The sequence below is a fragment of the Fukomys damarensis genome, unplaced genomic scaffold (assembly GCF_012274545.1).
Source record: "Fukomys damarensis isolate Sample0158 unplaced genomic scaffold, DMR_v1.0_HiC HiC_scaffold_25, whole genome shotgun sequence".
NCBI lineage: Eukaryota > Metazoa > Chordata > Mammalia > Rodentia > Bathyergidae > Fukomys > Fukomys damarensis.
Window position 1 is genome coordinate 2,817,443 of NW_022900937.1, and position 23,310 is coordinate 2,840,752.

At 48.2% G+C, this 23,310-nt stretch overlaps 1 protein-coding gene across 1 annotated transcript in view; it reads right to left on the reverse strand.

Annotated features, from left to right (window-relative positions):
• Positions 1–5,026: 5,026 nt before the first annotated feature.
• Positions 5,027–23,310, reverse strand: part of Sec24b (SEC24 homolog B, COPII coat complex component) — a gene marked incomplete at its 5' end in the record, with an annotated part of 62,033 nt that continues 43,749 nt past the window's right edge. The window contains 16 exons of the mRNA XM_010641603.2: positions 5,027–5,816; positions 5,992–6,095; positions 8,600–8,692; positions 9,672–9,776; positions 10,305–10,442; positions 10,947–11,122; positions 12,958–13,068; positions 14,049–14,222; positions 14,943–15,101; positions 15,445–15,568; positions 16,327–16,533; positions 16,754–16,809; positions 17,093–17,211; positions 19,777–19,889; positions 21,903–22,012; positions 22,700–22,826. Coding sequence (XP_010639905.1) covers positions 5,702–5,816; positions 5,992–6,095; positions 8,600–8,692; positions 9,672–9,776; positions 10,305–10,442; positions 10,947–11,122; positions 12,958–13,068; positions 14,049–14,222; positions 14,943–15,101; positions 15,445–15,568; positions 16,327–16,533; positions 16,754–16,809; positions 17,093–17,211; positions 19,777–19,889; positions 21,903–22,012; positions 22,700–22,826 — 2,031 coding nt within the window. The remainder of the gene's footprint in view (positions 5,817–5,991; positions 6,096–8,599; positions 8,693–9,671; positions 9,777–10,304; positions 10,443–10,946; positions 11,123–12,957; positions 13,069–14,048; positions 14,223–14,942; positions 15,102–15,444; positions 15,569–16,326; positions 16,534–16,753; positions 16,810–17,092; positions 17,212–19,776; positions 19,890–21,902; positions 22,013–22,699; positions 22,827–23,310) is intronic.

The following is a 23,310-nucleotide window of genomic DNA, read 5'->3' on the forward strand; positions in this document are numbered from 1 at the left end:
CTGGCTGTCCAGACATCATTCACTCCCGTCTGCAAATGACCTCCGTATGTAGAAGTGGTTTTCACAGATTATCCATTTGGAACGACACTGGCCACACACACAGGCACTGTCTGCTTGGCACCCTAGGGGCAAAGGTTTTCTGTTTGTCATGGGGCGACCAGGAAGGGAAGATGGAGGGGAAAGTGACTGGCCGAGGGGCCCCTCGAGTGTTTCAGTTGGAGGCCCCATCTCTGACTGGGTTTTCGGGGTGACCAGGGAAGGATATTCCTTTTCCCTGTTCTGCCTCCAGGTCCTTGGCCTCCATTCTTTGTTTTGTTTTGATCTTCTCAGTACCAGGAATTGAACTCAGGGCCTTGTGCCTGCCAGGCTGTTTTGGTTTTGAGACAGGGTCTCACTGGGTAGCTAAGGCTGTCCTTGAACTCTCAGTGATCCTCCTGCCTCAGCCTCCCAAGTGCTGGGATTCCAGGCATGCGCCATCACGCCCGGCTCAGCCTCCTTAATAGAGCAGCCTTGGCTCCATAGTGGACAACTGTAGGAAATCACTTCTGATTGATTCAAAGCCCATGGCACCTGAGGACCCCTAAGGACACAACCCCACCATCTGGCACATGCGCACACTTAGGTAAGAGCATGTGTTACTTGGTCGCGATGTGAGGCTGTGTAGAGGAACAGAGACATCTGCCCTAGTTCCTGATGTTGGCTTCGTGTGCCTTCTTTCTTTTGGGGACCTCACCCTTGGAAGCAACCCTTCAGGCCCCTGACCCTGGCAGCAACACATCCGTGTCGGATTCTAAAGTGTGACACACCTGCACACAGGTATTTACATTTATTGTGGTGTTGGGGTCAAACCCAGGGGCATGTGTGTGCAGTGCAAGTTCTCATCCTCTGCCCTGGATTTACTTCTCTGCCCCCCCTCAACCACTTCAGCTCCAGGACAGAAGGGGCCGTTATTCAGGAGCACTCCCGGGCTAGGGCAGGACTGCTGCGAGTTCAAGGCCAGCCCGAACTGCGTAGCAAGACCTTGTCTCAAACAACAGCAGCAGCAAAATAGATTTTCCAGCACACATGCTTCACTTCTAAGTGCACGGGTGAGCCGGCTACTGATCCAGGCTCTGCTGGGAGCCGACGGCGGAGCAAATGAGGGCTACACCAGAAGTACAGTGGCCCCTGGAGCGCGTAGCAGGAAGGCCTCTCCTCAGCAGGGTGGGGGGCAGGCTGGGGGGCAGGCTGGCCAGCCCAGAAGAAAAAGCAGCCAGCCAAATGGCAAAAGAGGTGGCGTTCCCAGCAGCAGCAACAGCCTGTAACTCCCTATTAATAAAGAGATATCAGAGCCAGGCACAGTGGTGTACACCTGTAATTCTTGTACTCTGAGAGGCTGAGGAAGACTACAAGTTTCAGCCCAGCCTAGGCAACTCTGAGACTTAGTGAGACCCTGCCTCAAAATAAAAAATAGACTTAAAAAGAGCTGGGGATGGAGCTTAGTGCAAAAGGTTGAAGGCTGGGGTAGCTCAGCAGCAGATGCCTCCCATGTGAGGCCCTGGGTTCAACCCCAAAGTTCGACACAACAAAGAGCTGAGAGGAACACAGAACAATTGCTTATTGTTTATGTCTAAGAGCACTTAAGTGTATGATTTATAATTACACTGCTACAGACTATTAATTTTAGGGTTTTTTTTTGTACCAGGGATCGAACTCGGGTCATTGCACTTGCGAGGGAGGTGGTGGAAGCACTCAGCTAAATCCCCGGCCCTAGACTATTAACTTTAAAAGAACCCAGTCATTGCACTGTACTTGCCTAAATCCTATTTACAAGTTACTTAAATCAGCAGATATGCATGGCCATGGTGTCAATGAAGTTTTAAAAGTGAAAGGGAGGCCCTGTGTCAGTAACGAGGGTGTAATTATTCCATTTCTGCGAACAGTATTTAAAATCTTATAGGAAACTAGAAAAATAGCGTAAAAACATGCACCACACTAATCAACTACTGGACAGCAAAGCGAGTGGCTGCCAGGCTGCAGGTTGCTCTCTGTCACTGCCTGGCAAAACGTCTGGATCCGACATCAGCCAAGTAAGCATTTCAGGGTGTTCCTGTAATTACAAACCCGTGCAGGAGCATGTTGCTCAGGATGGAAGTGCAGTCTCAGTACACTCACGAACAGATTCCCAGAGGTGGATCCAGCCAGCTGCACCGGGTTACTAGAAGTTGTGCTCATTAGTCCCAAAGTGAAAACCTCCAGGACCAAGAAACGGGCTGCATATTTTGGGTCAGCTCATGTCCCGACAGAAGGCAACACGTTGCTTCTGTGTGACACGCACACGACCTCCAGTCAGGCCCTTCCCCGGAGCCGAGGAGCTGGTGTTCAGCCAGAGGGCTCCTCTTCTCCCCAGCACCAGCACCACAAACCGCACTTGACGAGTCTCACCAGATGCAGAGGGGACTCCTGGCAGGCACTTTCCCTCAGTCCGTACAGCAGCTGGCCAGGTATGCCCATCTCCTGCACCTGTTCCCCGCAGCCTGCCAGTCTCTGCAGTCACTGAAACCAGTTTTCTGTCGACACCCCAAGCCCGAGAAGTAGCCCCTACTGCTCCCCGCAAGGACCCAGATGGCTTTCTCCTTGCCTACCCCAAGTCCTCCCCGCTTACGCCCTGTCCCTAGCACTCCTGCTGTCATCAGTCAGTACCCTGGAGGCAATTTTAATAATCAAAGGATCCACTGAAGACCCTGGGCTGCAGTTCTGACCCCGCCCCCACAGCGGTCCCTCACAGGCCAGCTGCCCACCTCCACCCACACGAGGTCCCATTGGTTCCACTATGCCTCCTCAGGCCCGGGCACCCCGTGCTGACCGTTACCCGTCTTCCCAGCTCCCTCTTCCAGGAGCCTGGGCCCTAGCAGCTCTGGGAGCTCACGAGGCCAGCACATTACTAAGCCAGTCACCGCCTGGCACCGGTCTGCCACCTGTTCTGTGTTCCTTTAGCTTAAATGCGAGTCATTTCCTCCATACCCAGTCCTGATTCTACCCAGCTTTCCAGAGCTCATGGTTGCTGAAGGGAGACACAGGGTACCAGGTGGCTTCCCACGGGGGCCAGCCCTCACCTCTACCGCCTTCCCACCCCTCTGCGCTGTGCGGGCCAGGAACGCAGAGGAGCTGCAGTGACCACCACCCTGGCCAGCCCAGGCGCCCCGCGCAGGAGGCTCTTCCTCTGGGGCCTCAGAGCAGCTCGGCACTCTCATTCCAGGGAGCACTTGCTCGGCCCCTTGCTGGTTTCAGTTTTCGTCGTGGTCACTACCCCGCCATCCACAGAACGCCCTCTCCGCAGGGCTGGTGAACCTACGGCACACGCGTGCCAACAGGCTGTCCCCTGAAGTTCCCAGAGGCTCAGCACCCCTCCTCTAGAGTGCGAGCCTGGTGGGTGCGGGGCCTTCGCGTTGTGCCCTTTGTGCCCCGGCAGTCTCTGGCAACAATCCAGGGCCTCACATTTCCTGGATGACTGACAGTAACACCAAAGGGCAGAGGAGCGTGGTGAAGTGGGTGTCTCCTAGCCCTAGAGGCAGCTCCTCCAAGTCCCCCAAGTGCTCTTGCTGGAGTGGCTCGCCCTGGGGCCGGGGGTAGGGAGGGGAGGCGCTCAGCTTCATCTTCAGCTCTGCCACTACTAGTTAAATTCTGTTAGGCTGAGTCAATGGATCTCTCATTCCCACCAGGGAGGGAGGCAGCACTTTCACTTTTCTCTGAAGAAAACAGATCAACAGATCAGCAAAGCACAGACTCAGTGCAAGCCCCCGGCCCCACACACCAAGAGCCCTTTCCTTCCAAAATTCATAGATGCAACAAAAGGAAATGCCATGCCACAGCCTAATGGCTTCTACTGAATGAGATTCCTTTCCTCTCCTTTTTTTGTGGTGCTAGGAACGAACCCACAGTGTGGTGCAACCCAGTGAAGGCTCCACCTTGGAGCCACAAACCCAGCCCCCAAATTCTCTCCTCCTCCTCACAGCACTGGTGACCTTCAGGGCTCTACCCTCTGAGAAGTCTCCAGCCTTTCCAAGGTCTTTTATTTTCAAACAGCATCTTACTAAGTTGCCCAGGCTGACTCAGAACTTGCAATCATCCTATTTCAGCCTCCAAGTAGCTAGGATTACCAGCATGAGCCACTGTGCTCAGTGCTCAGCCTGAGATTTCTTTTTTGGTGGTACTGGGAATTGCTCTGCTCTAAACTACATCCCTAGCCTTTGGGGGAGGGGGGCAGGGACTGACCTTGCACTTGCCAGAGAGGTGTGGTGCCAGTGAGCTACATCCCTGGCTGTTTCTTTTTAATTTTGAGAAAGGGTTTTACTAAGTCTATAAATTGCCCAGATTAGGCTCAATCTTGCGAGCCTTCTGCCTCAGCCTCTCAAGAGTGCTGGCATTACAGGTATGTGTCACCTTATCCAGCCTCTGGGAGACATGATCAGGATAAAATTATTCTCACAGTTCAAGATGGTAATCTTAAGGTCAATTAAACAACATTTTCTTGTTCGAGGTATGCAGGAACCCAAGTGTGATGCACTCCTCTGTAAGCCAGCTCTTCAGAGCGCAGAGGCAAGAGGATCACAGGTTTGAGATCAGCTTGAGGAATTTAGGGCAACTGAGTCTGAGAAAGAAAAGGCTGAGAGCAGGTTACTGTGCTTACTACTGCCATGTGAAGGCCCTGAGCTCTACCCCAGGAAAACACACACAAACAGCATGCAGGAAAATGCTTAATTTAAAAGAGACAATTTGAGATCATTTTTAGTAATTAAATGTATTTTGAAAATAGCATTATTTGCTTTTAGAATACAAATGCAGTGCTTGGTAATGTTTACAGACTAATGGAAGCGGACTCACATGTATCCCTAAGTGGAATACATTATCAGTATGTTCTTCCAAGGAGTGAATTCAATATATCCTGTAAGTAAAAAAATACCACCAACCCCTACCAAAAACAAACCAAAAAAAAAAAACAAAAAAACAACAAAAAACAAAAAACCAAACCAACTGTTCAAGCAAAATATTTTTAATTAGTAGGCTGATCATAAATAAATCCACATAAAAGATTTAACAGCATTACAAAGAGTTCTGAGTTTCTTCTGTGGTCTCGATTCATAATATGCCTTAGTCAGTCTCACCCTCCACTGTGACAAACAGCCGCCATCCAACAACGCGGCACAGCCCGAGCAATTCATGTTCTGTAGTTACATTTTTACATTTTCTTTACAAATGTAACACGTATGTACATCATATATATACTTTTTTCTATAGCTCATGTAAGAAACTCCCATCTTTACGGGGAACATGTTCAATTCATTCAATGAGTACAGAGTCATTCCTTGTCAAAAAGTTACTCAAATAAACAAGGAACCCTGCACTGCTGCCTCTGGTCAAAGGTCAAGTCCAGAAACATCCCAACTCATAAGAAAACAAATGTAGCTACGTTACAGTATGACACATCTATGACACGCCGCTCCGCAGGGCTGTGGCTGCGGGAACTGCCAGCGCTGCTCTGCACGCCTGGGGACGGCACTGTGGCTCTCGGGGCGGTGCCAGCTCCTCCCTTTCCATCTCCGCAGCCCCAGAGAGAGCAAGCGAGTGTGTGCACCGTGGTGTGCACCCTGTCTGTGGCAAGGTACCGTGTGCTTCTGCAGTAGACTGTGCGTTACCTAGGTTATGCATCTGTCTTCCTGCTTCACTTACAGATCTGCTGCTGGACGTGAAGCAGAAACTCATAGTATGAGAACGCAGCTTCTGTCCGGTCTTCTACCAAATGCTGGAAGAATTCCATTTTGGCAGGACTCTCATCTCTGAAAGAGCGAGGTGCACTGATCTAAGTACAGCTGACTGCGAAAACTGCAGAGCTAACCATACTAAGCCCCGGGCTCTGGGGCTGCGGATCACAGGTCCACCACTGAGCACACTCTGGAACCCCAGAGGTGGTGCTCGGAGGCGCACCGGCCATGCAACCGCGGAGGCACTTACTTTACCACGTGCAGCACCGGGCTCAGTGGCCTACTGTCCCGAAGCCACGTCAGGAAGGACCTGGTTCTCTCCGATGCAAGCGTGTCCAGCTCTGGAAGATGAGTCTGAGAAAAGAAACAGACTCAGGAAACCACTTCCTCTCACAGACATCAGCGCAACTAGTGCTAAATCGTGACCCCCTGCCACGGACTCTGCACGCTGAGCCCGACAGCAGCAACCACACAGCACTGGCAGGTCTGCTGCCACTCTTCTGGGTCAGTTAGGAAAAGGGTTTACTCCTGATGTGTCACTGACGTCTTACTGGAAAACTAATCTTTCCCTAGTTAAAACCACAGCGCACACAGGGATCAGTGTGTCACCAGTGCCACCGTGTGCCCCTGCTCCTTCCACAGGGAATATTCCAAATGCAGGGGCCATCGCTACAGTCAAATTCACTTAACGACGACACACTGCTTCTCCAGCCTACACCATTCCAGAACATCACGTCTACTTCGTAAAATTTAAAGGCAAGGAATCTTAAAGAGCAGTATGAATGTGCAAATATATTGAAAAACTATGTGTGAGACTATTTTAAAGACTAAGAGGCTACTCTTTACATATAATATTATTCATTAATTGGTAATACTAACAAATCATTAAGAGTAGTATGTATTAGTAATAAATACTAGTTAAAATGAATTACCAATAACTAATATTTGGAGGACTGATTTTGTATGAATATATGGCAAGATTTTTCTTTTTCAAAGCCAATGTGAAAGTACACTATGTAATTTAAAGAATACAGCCTATACAATCTAAAGAAAAGTGTTTGGGTTAATTATATTTGTAAAGCATGTTACTATTAAAATTTTTTTTTAAATCACACACTTTTTGATGTGAATTTTCAGCCGGGCACAGACAGTACTTACCCAACACCATGAGAGCACAAACACACATATAACTACACCTACTTTAAGAGTAAAATAACCTATGGCAGTACAGAGTATGTGATGTTAACATTTAACATCACATGGCTCTCTCTAGAAAGGTTAAAAATCTCTGCCAACTGGTAAGTAAAAGAAATTCTATGCTAACAGATGATAAACTCAGAAGTTTGTTATCTGTGGTTTGGCTTTATTAATCACCAAATAAAAATGTTCTATATTTATTTGTTAATTTTTAAGATTCCAGTTAATAAAGTCCATTCTCATTTTAAGAGTATAAAAAATCATACATATTCACAGGAGCTTCTTGCAGTGGGCTGCACGGCTTCCTTTTTTCATGTTTCAATGTCTGATCCATTTAAAAACTACTCTGATACACGGAGTTAGATAAACGTCCCCCTTTGGTTTGTCTCCTAATGGCTAAGCAGTGGTCCTGAGATCATCCCTGCGTCTGTTCTTGGTACTGCTGACTGCACACAGGCCTCCCACACGCTCGGCAAGCACTCTACCATGGACTACGTTCCCCGCTCTTTCTACTTTCTAAAACAGGGTCTCACCATGTTGTCCAGGCCAGCATTGAACTTGTGATCCTCCTCCCCAACCTCCCGAGTGGCTGTACCACGGCACTTGGCTCCAAGATCACTGTTCCACTTCCCACAGTGTGAGAGGAAACCTTGGCCGCACGCCATCCCGGGGAGCCCCTTCCGTTTCTGCCTCTCCCGGGGCCCACGGTGCTGCGCACGCGGCAGGCCTGTTGCTCCCTTCGCAGGGCTCAGTTCCTTGCTTCCCCTTCTGCCGACATTTCTCCTCTTTGCAAGTCTGTCCTCATTACCCTTATTTGCTGAATCTCAGAAACAAACTCTGGGATAATTTGTCAAACTGGAAGAAACAAAACCCTGACCTTGTCTAGGTTAGGACAAGGACTATATCGGACTTGTAGTAATTTCAGGAAAAAGGACATATTTTCAACATGGGAGTCAGGCGTCTGGTTTTGGGTAATGAACCCAGAACCCGGCATTGCATTTTCATGGCAACAGTGACCCACATTCAGTAAAGGCCTGGTGAGAAAATGATGCCTGTACCAGTGAAATTACAGATGCTGAGCGAGCAGCGCGGCGTTTCTCAGGAAGGGAACATGACAGTTCCCACGTGGCTGAAAACCTAGGTCCGCCGGGAACTTGCACACACAGTCAGAGCAGCCCTAGTCACAACAGCCTCAGACAGGAGCAGCCGCAGCACCCAGCGGCGGACAGCGAACCACACAGAGGGTTCGTAAATGCAGAGGAAGCAGGAGAGAGCAGAGATACAAGGCTCTGTCTAGCTACGGCGTGACTCCATCAGTGACACACGGAGCAGGACAACCAGACAGGAAGCAGGCCGGCGGCCGCCCAAGAAACGAGTTCTTCACTGGAGAGGTGGAAATGTTCAGAAAGGGCCGTGCCGACGGTGCGCACTCTCCGCAGAAATCACTGCACTGTACACTATATTTATTTATTTATTTTGGTACCGGGGATCGAACTCGGGACCTTGCACTTGTGAGGCAGGCAGCAGAACCAGAGTGAAATGTCTGGCCCTGTAGTATACGCTTTAAAATGGCTAAGAGAGTGAATCTTACACAGATTCTATGTCAATAAAAACACTAAGAACAAACAAGCAAAACAAAAAGTTGTAAAAAACTCACTGACCATCTTCTGTGGTATGGACGCGAAATCAGGGTGGCCGAGCACATCCTCTATGAAGCTACTCTCACAGCCTTTTCCAATCCAAAGGTAGAAAACCTTAAAAGGCAATGAAACATTAAAACTCCTTAACAGCTCATGACAGTGGATCCCTTCAAAATGATCATGCATGCACAGTCAAGACCATTACCACAAATGGACCCGAGCAAAATGAAGACAGACAGAAAGCTGGGCACGGGCGCCCTGATCCAAACTCCAGAACCCAGAGCAGCGGAGGCAAACCTAGGCATGTGGGCCACACCGGCTGTCTGGCATCACCGAGCTCTGCAGGGTTTGCCTTCACTGCCCAGAGTAGCTCCTATCTTCACTCCTTCAATTTTAAAGGTTCTCATAAAAGATATTTGGCTCTCTTCCTTGTGCTTTTCTCCAGCAGGAATGGAACGCTTTAATCAGAATAACGGGCCCACTATATTTCCCATTCTTTCTTTTTTGGGCGTGGTACAATAGATTGAGCTCGGGGCCTTTGTACTAAGCTACTTCCTCAGCCCTTTTCTTAATTCTTTAAAATTTGAGACACAGCCTTCCGAAGTCACTCAGTTGCCCAGGCTGGGCTCAATCTTGTGACCCTCCTGCTTCAGCCTCCCAGAGTGCGGGGGCTATAGGTGTCTTACACTACTTTGATAGCGACGCTCTGCTTCACCTCAGGGGTTTGACCCCTCCACGGCTACCCGAACCTTGTTTCCGCTAGCAGGTACCACTGTGAAGCTACCCTGACCACTCCACTCCCTTCCATCGCTGTGCGCCACCTCCCCTAAAGTCCTCCTCACTCAGATCGCCGGCAGTGGTTTTTAAAAAGCTGAGCCAGGTGAACTCTCGAAGTCCCTGGATTCTTGCGGTGGAGTCCCTGGAGATAAGAACCCTCCTCCTCCTCTCCTTGGTTAAGTACAAGCACGACAAACGATAAAAAGTCAGTAATCACTGATAAGATGTGGGCTCCAGAAACCTGAAGGAAGGCGTCACCTCGCTGGCTGCAGCGGGTTCCCTTCCCAATCCCGTCCCGTTCCCTGCGGGCGCTTACTGAGCCGCAGTCCATGAGGAAGGCGCCCTCTCGCGTCAGCTTCTCTGCAGACAGCTTCTGGAGGGGCGGCTGAGGCACCACCCTGTCGTTCACGTGGATGGCACTCTGCAAGGGAGGGACAGTGTGAAGGGGCGGCGCTGCGGCCAGCCGGACACTCGGGAGCTCGCCAGGGTGCAGAGGTTGCCAACCACACACTGTGACGCTAGCTGCAGAATCAAGCGGCTCACGTGTCTCCCAATTAAGGCGAAACAGGAACGCTCTGTCCTGCTGACCCCCTTTCAGTTCAGGAAACAGTGCTGCACCACAAGCTGCTTCCTTGCATTTCTCAGAAACACAGTATTACGTCTGGTATGAATACTCATCACAGAGACCAGAAAGTACTACACGTCTGCACACCAGAACTGCTGCAGGGTACCAATTCAGTTTACTATGTAATCGGTGCTGTGATGTGACTGCCTCAGAACACAAATGGAAACGTCCGCTCTACAGCTCAGCTTTGCAACAAATGATACGACAAAGCCGGAGGCAAGGCACGCCTGAGCCCTCCTGTGACGACTCCCCCTGTGGGGAAAACGCACCGCCCCTCAGTGCAGAGTCACCCCAATGGAGCGACTTCGACGCACTAGCGCGCACCTCGTCCGCCAGCCTGTCTATCCTGTGCAAGTTGGGGTGGATCATCTTCATCAGATGGACGAGCGGCTGGGACTTGATCTGACACATGGCGTGTACCCGGTCGTCCAGGCGCGTGCTTGTGCCTGTTCTAAACGCCTTCTGCAAGGAAGAAGACAGGCCTTCCAGTAAACACACGAAGTGCACAGAGACAGACGTGCTGGCAACTATGGAGAAGTGTGTTTTCAAGTAAGGCCTGATGTTTAACGGATGTGAGCAGGTTACTTCCCTAGTCCGAGTCACACCATCAGCACCAGGTAACAGGGAAAAGTTTCAAGGAATGTATGGGCGAACAGACACCGCACCCACTGCGATGGCTGAGGCAGCGGAAGACGGCCTCTTCCCCAGGCACTTTCAGAAGCGGAGTAAGAGCGGGCTACAGTTGCACCATTATTCAAGCTGCTCGCATGATTAAAGAAGGCATCTTTTTACAAATACAAACACATGTGCATACCTTCATTTTCCATGGTTTTTCTCTTATTCTTCAAAACCCTTCCAGTGCCTAAATACAAGATCTTCTAGGTATTACGAAGCAACAGCCCAGACCTCAGTTTTCACCTCTGAGAATTTTAAAGGCAGCACTGAAGATGACACACGGACAGCTACCTGCTTGAGAAGAGCCAGGACATAGAGAGGAAACAGCTTGAGGGAGGCGGGGGCCATCAAGCCGGAGCGCCGTGGGTTTGAGATGGTGGCACCGTATGCAGACAGTGAGTCCACGACTGCGTTCACTAAGGCGTCTCTTGCGTCCGACAGACTCGATGAAATCGATCGATCCACAGCTACAAAGCAACCACACCATTAGAGGATGCCAATGGGCACTGCCACAGCAAGGGTGCACCTTCATTCCAGGCTGGCCCTGAGCTCTCTATGTAGACCTGGCCGGCCTCAAACTGTGAAAGTCCTCCTGCCTCAGCCTCCCAAGGGCTGGATTACAGGCGTGTGATGCCTCGCCCGCCTGCTCTCATGTGAAATGTGTCTGTTCATTACAAAGTTTTAAGAGAAACTAAATCTAAGCAAACCCAATAACGAGAACAAGTCTACACTCTTTTTGGATTCTTTTTAAATTTTTTAAATTGAAAAACAGCCACTGTTGCTATTACAGAACAACTATATACTATCCATTTATTTCTGAGGAAGCACAGGTTACTTCCATCAGTCAGATGGCAGTCACACGTACACAGCATCACATTTTCCCATCCCCTCAGTATAAGCTCTATGATCTAGGTCATCTCTTTTCATTCTTTTTTTTTTTTTTTTTTTGGTACTGGAGATTGAACTCGGGTCCTTGCACTTGCAAAGCAGGTGGCGGAACCGCTGAGCTAAATCCCCAGCCCTTTTGTCATTCTTTACAATTTTCTTTGAAAAGCATTCCAGGTCAACAAATAAAAAGAAGGCAAAGTGAACACGGGTTTTCATACAGACAATGAGGAAACAAATACTTCATGTGAAACTTATTTTTCTCCAAGAACATACTTTATTAAAATGGAAACAATCGATAAATATATCCAAGCATTAAAAGTAAAAGCAACCAGTTATAGTATGAATAACTTAAACTCTAAATATAAACGATACCTTAAAAATTAGGATCCTGGGCTAGGGGTACAGCTCAGCGCTGAAGCCTCACCTCACACACAAAACCCTGGGTTCTGTCCCCAGCACCACGAGAAGCGGGATGGTGTGGGGGTTTCTGTAGAAAATGCTACTATAATTTTGAGTAATAATAACTATTTTCCTCCAGAACTATATGGAAAATAGCAAAGTTTATTTCATGTCTAAATTTATCATTAAAAACGTTATGTTAATCATAAAAAGATTTTAAACAATTTACCCACAGTAAAATTTACTTCTTTCAAGTGTAGTGCTATGGTGGGCTGTGTGCCTGTCAAATACACACCTGTGTGAGTACCCCCTGAAGCGCCCCCTGGAGGGAACCCGATTGTGGCAACCACTGATGCCCCCACCACCGAGTAACCGCCCCTGTCCCAGGACACTATAGGAATGGAAGCCTTGGGTACAGCTGTGTTCACTGGTGCAAGGGCTCTGCGCCAATCCCTGCCTGAGCAGCAGTACTAGCTCCTTGGCTGCACCGTGGAGCTGTGTTCTACTGAACAGACAGTACAGCTGGCTCTAACTCTGTTGGCCGGAGGATGTTAGGTTTCACCAGCTTTAGTGAACATGCACCCTCCACTGACTGTTACGCTGAGAAGTACTAAGAAATGGAAGAGTCTAATTTGCTCTGCAGCAAATGAAAATGGGACAGCTGGGCGTGGGAGGCCGTGCTTGTAATCCCAGCACTCAGAAGGCTGAGGCAGGAGGATCGCTCTAATTTCCAGCCTGCCTGGGCTATATAGTGAGCTCAAGGCCAGCCTGAAACACACAGTGAGAACTCATTGAAAAACAAACAAAAACCAACAGGGCCAGGGATTTAGCTCAGTGGTTCTGGTGAGGGCCTCTCAAGCACAAGGATCTGAGTTTGATCCCAGTACTAAAAACAACAACAACACCACAAAATGAAAAACACATTTTTAAACGGAAGAACTCTCGTAGCATTTTATGGCTCCAGCCTGTTTTTAGGACAGGAAAATGTTTTCCTGCTCCTCAACTGTGTACTCACCCATGTTTGCGAGAAGACAGATGACAGCCTGCACGTCCGCCCCTGCGTGCACACCCTCGAGCGAGCTCACCACCGGCAGGCAGAGTGTGTGCACTCGGATGCGCCGCTCACCTGAGTACACGCCATGCAGGGAAGAAAGCCAGCCAGTCAGGAGCTCCCTCACGGTACTGTTCGTCTACATTAAGGTACAAACAACGTAGCCAAGGGCCGGGGACTTAGCTCAGCGGTTCGGTGGCCTGCCTCGCAAGCGCAAGGACCCGCGTTCGGTCCCCGGTACCAAAACAAACAAAAACAATGTAGCCAATATAAAATAAAATTTAAAATGCAATGTAGGGCCGGGGATTTAGCTCAGTGGTTTGGTGGCCTGCCTTGCAAGTGCAAAGACCCCACTTCAATCCCTGGTACCAAAAAAGAAAAAGAGAAAAATGCAATGTAAAAAAATAAAAATCTTTTAATTAACGTGTTTTAAACAAAATAAAACATTTTCCAAATCCACAGACTATGAACACAACTTTGGGGAGACAGGGTCTTGCTATGTAGTTCCAGCTAGGCTGGAACTATGTAGTCCAGGCTAGCCTCAAACTTGCAGTGATCTTCCTGCCTCAGTTTCCCAATGCTGGGATAACAGGCGTGTGTAATTACACTTGGCACACAATTTCACATATAGCCAAATGTTAGGCTCCAGTTTTTATTTCAATGTCACTTACTGTAAAATATCCAACAACAAAAATATCTGAAACCTCAGCTGTATAACAAGAGAAAGCCTAATTACTACACAGCAATTTAACAAGAATTCTATTTTACAGGGCAAGAAACAATGCCAAGGAAGGCACAGATAGATTTCGGAAGAACTGTTTACCAGAACCACATGATTTTAGGAATGTTTCCCTCCCCCCTCCCCCCTTCCTCCCATTCTCTCTGTCCGTCCGCCTGTCTGTCTGTCTGTCTGTCTCTCTCTCTCTCTCTCTCTCTCTCTCATGCACACGCACATATTATCTGAAGATAAGAAAGTGAGTTCAAACCCCAGGAACCAGGTCTGCTAACCCCGGGAGGTCCAAGCCCAAGTGTGTGAGGGGGAGCCGCATGCTGACCTCTGCTGGACGTGTAGAGCAGTGCCGTCTGAAAGCACACCAGGGAGGTGTCCGTCAGGCTCTCCTCAATGGACAGCTGCACTGCGAAGCCCGCATCGGGGTTGATGTTGGCGAGAGACAGCAAGTCAGTGGAGCGTACGAAGAAGTTCCCGTGAAAGGTGTGCATGGAGAGACCTGAGAAGCAGGGAGACCTGATATAAACCTCAACAAGAGCTCTCTTCCCTCAAGGTACAGTCACTGTTTAAGTCAAAGATGCCTCTACTTCTGAATCAAAAAGATAAATGGGCATCAGGCGAATCCCAGCACTCTGACAGGCTGAAGCAGGGGGACAGCAGGTTTGAGCGCAGCCTGGGCCACTCAACAAGATCCTGTCTCAAAATAAAACACAGCTCAGTGTGAAGGTCCTGGGGCTGAACTCCGGCAACCCCTTCCCAAGGGGACTGAAGGGCGGAGGCAGAGCTGGAGTGCATGGGTACAGGTTCTAAAGAACCAATTAAAAGCCCACACAGGACACGTAATGAAGAGCACCCTCTCAATTTCCATCTCTACCTAACCACCGACATTCTCACGGGACCTGAAGTCAGAGGCCTAAGGAACAAATCAAACAAGGATCACCGCACAACTGAGATTTACAATAAGAGGTGGGAATCCCTGCAGGAAGCACTCACATGAACCCTAGGAAGCATAATTCCTACCAAGGCGAACGTTCTGAATTAGTTTTCCCTGAAGAGCGCCCCTACTGCCCTCGTTCCCCTCAAGTCATTTCCAAGGCGGGCTTTCCGAAACTTCAGGTTCTTCTTGCTGAGGCAGACATCACTCTTGGCCACTGAGGTAAGACTTCTTCCTTGGAAAATGATCACTCAGTAATTGCACAGTGCACAGCCACCCGCCCACCTTTCGTACACCGTATCCGCATCACGGCTTCAAATCCGATCTTCCTGGTGAGATACCGCTTTAGGTCCTTCTGCAGCTTCTCCGCTTGGGCAGGGTTGTGGGCACAGTGGAAAGATGGGTAGTAGTAGATGCACCCCGAAGAGTACTTGGACATGCAGGCTTTGGAGAGAAGCAAGACAGTTGTCAGCTACACAGGCCGATACTGCACCCTCCAGCGGCACAGACCCCATACCCACTGTGGAGAAATCTAAGTTGTCAGAGCAAAGCTGACATTGTCAAAATACAAGCAACAGGTAAATCGGAAAACAAACTTCTTTATAAGATATGAAAATGTTTACTGCTGAGCAGAATGCTCAGGGAATAGTTACAGAAACAAAATACTAACGGCATTTTATACTTCACGGGCAATCTTCACAGACCTTTCCCTCAAGGTCCTGAGCGTGCTTACTGAGAGTTCAGATTACTCACGCGCTGAAAATGCTCACATCACAGGGAAGCTCACCTAGAGAAGCGAGGTCGGAGTACTGGGAGCTCAGGAGGAACAGGTCCACTGCCGTCTGCTGGCCCGAGCAGTCCAGAGCCAGCTTCTTGTAGAAGTCGGTTGCAGGGCCGAGATGCTGCACCACCTGCACCGAGAGAGGAGAGTCAGAGCCGGCTGTGCTCTCAGGTCCAGGGAATGAAGTAATTCCACCTTTCCTGAGATCGATGTGCTGCTTACAGTTTCAGGGCTCTCAGAAAATGCTATCAAGGACACGTGGTACTTTAAAAAACAACCTGTGTGTGATGCCTAATCATGCTAATATGTATGTCTGTAAATGCTAATAACCTGAGCGTGGAAGTACGGATGAACCATCTTTCTCTCCCTACTTTCCATTTTGCACAATGAGGAGTAGTATAAATTTATACTTAAACAGTTTATTAGTGCGATCATGTTACACTAACTCAGATTTAGTAAGTTTTCCACTTATAAAGAGAAAACCAGAATTAGAAAATTAAGCTACATTTTTGCCATTTAAAAGTTACACAACCTTTTGCAAGACACTTTAATGTTTCTTCATTTATAAAATATGATAAATGACTTCTAATTTTAAAACATTTTTTCAGAGTGACTCGCTGTGTAGTTCAGGCCGGCCTCAAACTCATGGCAATCCTCCTGCCTCAGCCTCCCAAGCGCTGGGATTACAGGTATGTGCCACCACACCTGGCCAATTTTTAAATTTTTATGGCTTGCAAAGTAATAAAAAGAACACTCACAGGAATTAAAGAGGTAATTTCAGTTAAAGTTTCTAATGCTTTATTCATCAAGTCACACAGCAGCATTAACAAACTGTTATACACCAGCAGTGGCAGGAAGCACCAGTGGACAGAGGCCAGGGCACAGTACCTTCGTGCTGGACCTCTGGTTGGGGTCTTCTCGGGACTGCAGCAGCCCTGCGCCCAAGGAAGGCAATTGTGTCTGGAATACAGACACACGGCCACCTGTTGGAGACATTAATTTAAAGGCAGCCTGAAGCGCCGGGCCAAGGGCACTGTGTGTTTCTCTTGTGCTGGTGAACATATTTGGTAACGCATTCAACAAGACCTTTATAAGCTGGGAAAACAAAGACAAAAATCCAGTTACTGAGATGGCAAGGCAATATTCTGTCCCAAACACCCCAGACCCAGCCTGTGTCATGCACGTGGGGACTGCACTCAGGAGAAGCAGACGCACTTCTTACACTGCTGCTAACACTGACAGGGCAGGGGACGAACGCTAGCTGAGCTGAGACAACAGGAATATTTTACACCTCGAAAAAATAAATCAGTCTCACCTCTTTGCTCTCATATAGATTCACAAGTAAACCATCTGGTGTAGGCAGAAAAACATCTATAGGGAAAACATATTTTAGTCAACAAATAGAGCAAAAAGATATACTAAATTAGAACATTTTATCATCAAGTTACACATGTAACGTGTACTGTAACACTGCCTTAGTAAATATACAGACTCTGTACATTACACAAATGTAAGACACTGAGAATCAAATGTTTCCAAGAAATCATGTTAAGGGCATACTGCAGTGTGTCACACCATTCTGACAGGACGCTGCAGCGCCTGTCCCGGTGTCAGGAGCAAGGGGTCCTGGTCCTCTCATCGCACAGGTGCTTACCGTCTACGTCAGACACGATCAGCATCTGAGGCTGCGATAAGCCCTCTTGTAAATTGTAGAAATGGATGGTGCTGTCAAAGGTCATGAACCCTATTCTTGTTCGTGAATCTCCAGGAAGCCTGAAGACAAAAACAAGAATTTTAAATTCCGAGTGCTCAGTAATATTTGATATCAGAAAATAATGAACCAGAAAGCCAAGTCTAATGACAACTTTACTTTCCAAGGAGAAGGAAAATTAACTCTAAACCAACATAAAACATAGAAGAGTAGAGACGGAGTATTTCTTTTTCAGATGAAACCACTTACACACTTAGGCTTCTTACTTCAGAAAACTGAGCAATATCAGTATTCACATAAGAATAAACCAAAACCAGAAGTGAAATTTCTTAAAAAGTTAAAAGATTTCTTTCTTTCTTTTGAAATGTACTCCTTCAAGTGAAAACTTATTTTCAGTTTCAACATTACGATAATACACCTTACTTAAGCATTTGAAAGATAGACTGACAAATGAACATTTTTGAGAAAAGGTTTTTTGATACCAGGGATCGAACTCAGGTCCTCGTGTTTGAAAGGCCGGTGGCGGAACCACTGAGCTAAATCCCTGGCCCAAGACAGATATAATGCCAATGAATTTTAATGTGCAAAATTTAAAACAACTATTATGAAAACCAAAACATTTATCTATCAATCTTGTAAAAAGTTTGTCAGAACTGTTTTCAAGCCAGTGTCTCAGTTTACCAAAGCAGGTAACCACCTCACTGCCCATCTCCCAACCCTTATTTGGTCCTGGGGATTGAACCCAGGATCCTGCTGAGCAACTCGCCCAGCCCGCCCGTTCTAACGAGGGTGCCACCTCATGCAGCGAAACTCCAGGTGCCCAGGTGGTTTCGTGGTGCAGCTGTTTTCAGCAAGTATCCCTGCAAGAGGCCATCTGCAGAAAGTCGCGGGATCCCAGCAGGCGGGAGGGCGTCCAGACTCATCTTCCATCTGGTCTCGGACCTCTGTGTTCCACAGCAGTGTGTGGCTTCTGGCCAGGGAGGAGCTGTGACCGGTTCAGGATGAAAACACCCCGGGCTGAGCCACCCTGCTCTGGTACACACTCCTCTTCCTGGAAGTCGGCTCCGGAGCCCACCACAAAACCCTGCTCCTCACTCGTTTATGTTCTGTCACCATCGAATGTAAGACTTTCCACCCCAAGTTGTCTTCTGGGTCTCACACTCTCATTTGCAAGCGTCTCTCCGCACTGCCAGAGTGGTCTCTGCACTCAGACCCACCCGCCTGTGGAAGGGGAGCGGGGAAAGGGGAGGGCAGGGAGCTGGCTCTGCGGCTCACACAGCTCGGGAGCCACAGCACCTCCTGGAGTGGACTCGGTGCTCAAACACACACTGCTCTGTGGAGTGCTCTTCCGTGCTGCTCCCCCTTAAACCAGGGGTACAAATGTAACCACTGAGCACCGCGCACCACTCGGAATCCCCACTGCCTCAGTGTCAGGAGTCACACTTCCAGGCCAAGATCAGTGGGATGCAGGCCCTGGTGACCAGGGGAGCAGACAGGGCAGGATTCCGTTCAAATGCAAGATGGGGGAGACCGAGGGTGCTTGTGAAAAAGAGCAACTGTCCTACAGCCTCACCCTGCCACATCAGGAGCCACCAAGAAGTGACCACTCTCACCGCAGTCTCGAGTCCTTCTCTCATGGACACCGGAGACCAAACCGACATGGAACATGGCGTGGTTTCCAGAGACCGGGGTCGCTTTACTCCTAGCTGAGCGCAGACTCCCTGATGAGCTCCAGCAGACAGGGCAGGGCTTAGGAGCCGAGGACAAAGCACCCCAGTGCTCCCTGCCTGCTGCTCGGTGCCGAGGGGGAGCAGAATCTCCAGCCTCTGGAGAGCAGTGCCAAGGGCTCCCACTTCCCGATTCCCGACTGCGACAGCCCCTGCCTCAGGAGGGATCACCTTGCTCGGAGGGATTACAGCTACATTCCTTCCACTGAGAGTTTTAAACATCTTTTGCTTTTACCTTATTTGAACTGACAGGTGAAACTGTGTAATCTACTGTATACAACAGGATTTTCAGAGATTGATGCACACCATGGAACAACTAAACTCAGCTATTTACAACAGGTAACCCTTCAGAAGTCACCGTTTCTGTTAGGAGGAAAGTTCGAACTGACTTGACATTTTCAAAGAGTACAATACACTGCCATTACCTCTAATCAGGGCAACGCCACGTAGCACTGTGCCCACGGGCAGCGGCACCTCAAAAACCCCGCTCTGCTCCCAGCTGCAGGACCCAGGCGGAGTGGAACCCGTGGCGTTTGTGTCAGCACCTGGGGGTGTCACTTAACGCTGTCCCCCAGGCCCAGCCATGCGGCAGTCTCCCCACGCCCCTGAACAGGTGAGCCCTCCAGGCAAAGATATCCAGGCCTGCTGCGTCATGGGCAGTCAGGCGAGATCAACACTCTTGATGAAGCGCTAAAACTTGTGTAACAGTAAGACTCAGGCACTGACATTCAAATCCCAATCATGCAAGCAGGGGAATTCTTATTCTACAGTAAATAGGAAAGCTTCTTACAGTTTAGATAAACACTCCTGAACTTAGCAAAAAGCAACCCACTAAACTGCTGACACTTCAAGTTTCGGTACATTTATACGCAGACATGGCATGAAGAAAACTATTCTTACTTGTCTAAGTTTTCTAGCAGCGACTGGCACAGAACTGTCAAGTACCCGGCTTCCACAGCGTTGTGAGACACGTCTAAAACAAACAGGTAAACCGCAGGCTGAGGAGGGCGGAGCTGAAAGGAGCAAACAGAATGTGCTTAGTTGGCAGGTGCAAGTCACCTCCTAACCACCACCACGAGATAGCTCTTACTGGGCACACCACACCGAGGGTGAGACAGGACTGCCGTTCCTGGGGCTTCACGCACTAATGAAAATGAGAGCCCTTTGATTTTTTTCTTGTGAAACTTGTTGTGGATTAAGCATGACAGCAGTTGTAACGGTTAAGTGGCCTGGTTAAATTGTTTTCCTGGTAAGGAGCGCTGGGTAATCTGATATCTTCTAAAGAAAATAAGGCTTTTTTATTATTTAGTATTAAATTGACTATAGATTTATATGTACTTTCCTTATTCCTAAAAACACCTAATTTTTAAAATTTTATTTTACAGTAATTTTTAGAGTGCTGGAGATCCAGCTCAGGGTTTCACCCATGCTAGGCAAGTGTCTTACCACTGAGCCCCACCTTCAGCCCATGAAGTTTTGTTTTTTTGTATGAAAAAAAATGTCAACCAGGTCAGGCATGGCTGTACATGCCTATAATATGGATATTCTGGGAGGCTGAGATGGGAGAACCACATGTTTAAACCCTGCCTTAGCAACCAAGTGAGACCTTGTTTTAAAATAAAATATAAAAAAAGGGCTGGGGACGTAGCTCATTATGAAGGCCCTGGGTTTAATACCCAGTACTGAAAAATAAATCAATAAATGCATGCCAACAAACGTCATATGAATAATATAAAATAAAAATTAAAGATTATTTCTTACACGGTCACAGCAGTTAGATTAAGATTCTTAAAGATCCTAAGCAGAGTTGAGACCAAAATAAATCATAAAGAAGGTAAGAAGTTGAGAGTAAAAGTGGTCAAGAGGAAAGTTCACTAGTCAATATGGAACTAAACGTGAAAATTATAGTTAGGCTGCAAAAGGCTAAATTACACACAAAAGACCACAGAGATTATAAAAATAGAAATGGGCCAACCACTGGACATTCCCTGCACGTCAGCTTCCCTGTTCCCCTTCTCCACTAGCAGCACTTGGTATTTGCAGACAAAAAGATGAGCAGCAAGAGTTTAGAAGAAATGCAGTCATTAAAAATGGGAAGATACACGGATAACAGGCACAGCACAGATAAGATCCCACGTCTGTAAACAGAAGCATGACATGTGGAGCCCATGCACTTAAGGAATGGGCAGTTTCATGAGTGGAGCAGCATGAGAAAGATTAGCTCGTATCCAGGGATCTGGTGTCTGCATGACGTGAATCAGAAAGAGTGAGTGGGTTCTTTAAGACCTTGAAAACTGCAGCTTTGGGCAAAAATATGCATTTTTCTTTTGGAAGTGCCATAAGCATTAAATGATGAAAGAATATGTTTTCACTGCAGCCAGGCAGTCAAGCCCAAGTGGCAACAAACAACAGCTGCTGGTGCTCATCAAATGCCACAGTAAGAACCTTTCTTCGTGATATAATACATTTTTCTAGGGGATCAAATAACAAACATTATATTTGTTAACTACAAACTTTCACCATTAATTTATTCTACAACAACATTACGACAACCTCAGAATTTGGACAAGAACTCACGTAACAGAAAACTGAAAACAACCCACAAAAACGAACCCCAGGTCTAAGTTGACACCGATAGTTACCATGTAATCGGAGGATGCGATGAACTCCACAGTTGGATTCTGAACTTCAGGTCGCTTATGAGGCTCTCCGTAAGACCGGGTAAGGGGGTTGTACATAAATTCCTCAGGGACTGGACAAGAGCAGGAATCCAATGCAGACTCAGTAACAAGCCCAGCAGTGAACACCTTCATCAGCAATATTCATGTTTACGAACAGTTCTGGGAACTTTTTTTTTTTTTTTTTTTTTTTTTACAATTATATTTGTTAACTACAAACTTTCACCATTAATTTATTCTACAACAACATTACGACAACCTCAGAATTTGGACAAGAACTCACGTAACAGAAAACTGAAAACAACCCACAAAAACGAACCCCAGGTCTAAGTTGACACCGATAGTTACCATGTAATCGGAGGATGCGATGAACTCCACAGTTGGATTCTGAACTTCAGGTCGCTTATGAGGCTCTCCGTAAGACCGGGTAAGGGGGTTGTACATAAATTCCTCAGGGACTGGACAAGAGCAGGAATCCAATGCAGACTCAGTAACAAGCCCAGCAGTGAACACCTTCATCAGCAATATTCATGTTTACGAACAGTTCTGGGAACTTTTTTTTTTTTTTTTTTTTTTGAGACAGGGTCTCACTTTATAGTTCAGGCTGGCCTTGAACTCACTATGTAGCCCAGGCTGGCCTGAAACTCACAGCGATCCTCCTGCTTCAGCCTCCCACGTACTGCGCCACTACCTCTGGCCTGGAAACATTTAATGACAAAAACAAAATCCTTTTGGCCTTCTTAAAATACAGATCCAAAGGATAAAAATAACTAATTTTCTGAAATCATGTGAGGAAACCAGGACACACTAACCTCCCTTTAGACTTGTATCCTGCTTACTGTACTACATGACAGGAAAAGCAATCCGAAACACAACTCTGAAAGCCATTGAGATAGGTGGACCTAAGAAGGGAATACAGGGGCCACACGGACACATACGCACACCTGCACACACACAGGTCTACACTCGCTGTGGACAAGACCACTGTTACTCTGCCCTCAGCACCACCCCGCTGCTGGCACCTGCACCTCGCGGCCCAAGTGAGGGTGCCCAGCCCACTCTGCACTCAGGGTGGTGAGAAAGCAGTTTATGGCAGCGGGGGAGAGCGATACTCGAACCCCGCCGGACAGGCGAGCCGAGCTTACCGTCATTGACTCTGTAGCACAGGTTGCACTTCCATCTTCGCTGATCAATGAAGGACACGAAAGGGTTGATGTACGTTCGGCAGGATCGGCACCGCACGATGGTGTTGGACGTTATCACTGGTAATTGCTGGGAAAGAAAAGAAAGACGCCATCACAGCGCCAGTGTCCTCCGCACCACGTGCAGAATGGAGGACACCGTGTCGTGTGTGGTCTACAGAGGCTCGGTGAAGAAGCCCAGTGATGCACTAGGCACCTGCTTTCTCGCTGTCCCATCAGAAACTAAGGCAACGCTACAGCAGAGTCACACCAGATCGAGCAAAGTCTAGCTGCCGGGAAAGCCTGGCTGGCCAGGAAAGCACAGCCAAGCAAGAGCTCGTCAGGGAGATGGGAAAGATGCCTTCAAGAACGCCCTCACCATAGGGTGCGGGGAGCACTGTAAACCCCGCGTGGAGGGAGGCTGAGGCAGGGCACTGCATGCGAGCTCTTGCCAGCCACAGCAGCTTAGCAAGCCTGTCCCAAAAACTGAGGAGACAGGGGATGTGGACGTAGCTCAGTGGTGGAGCATCAACAAATCTGACCATAGCAACACACATGCATGCGCGCGCGCACAC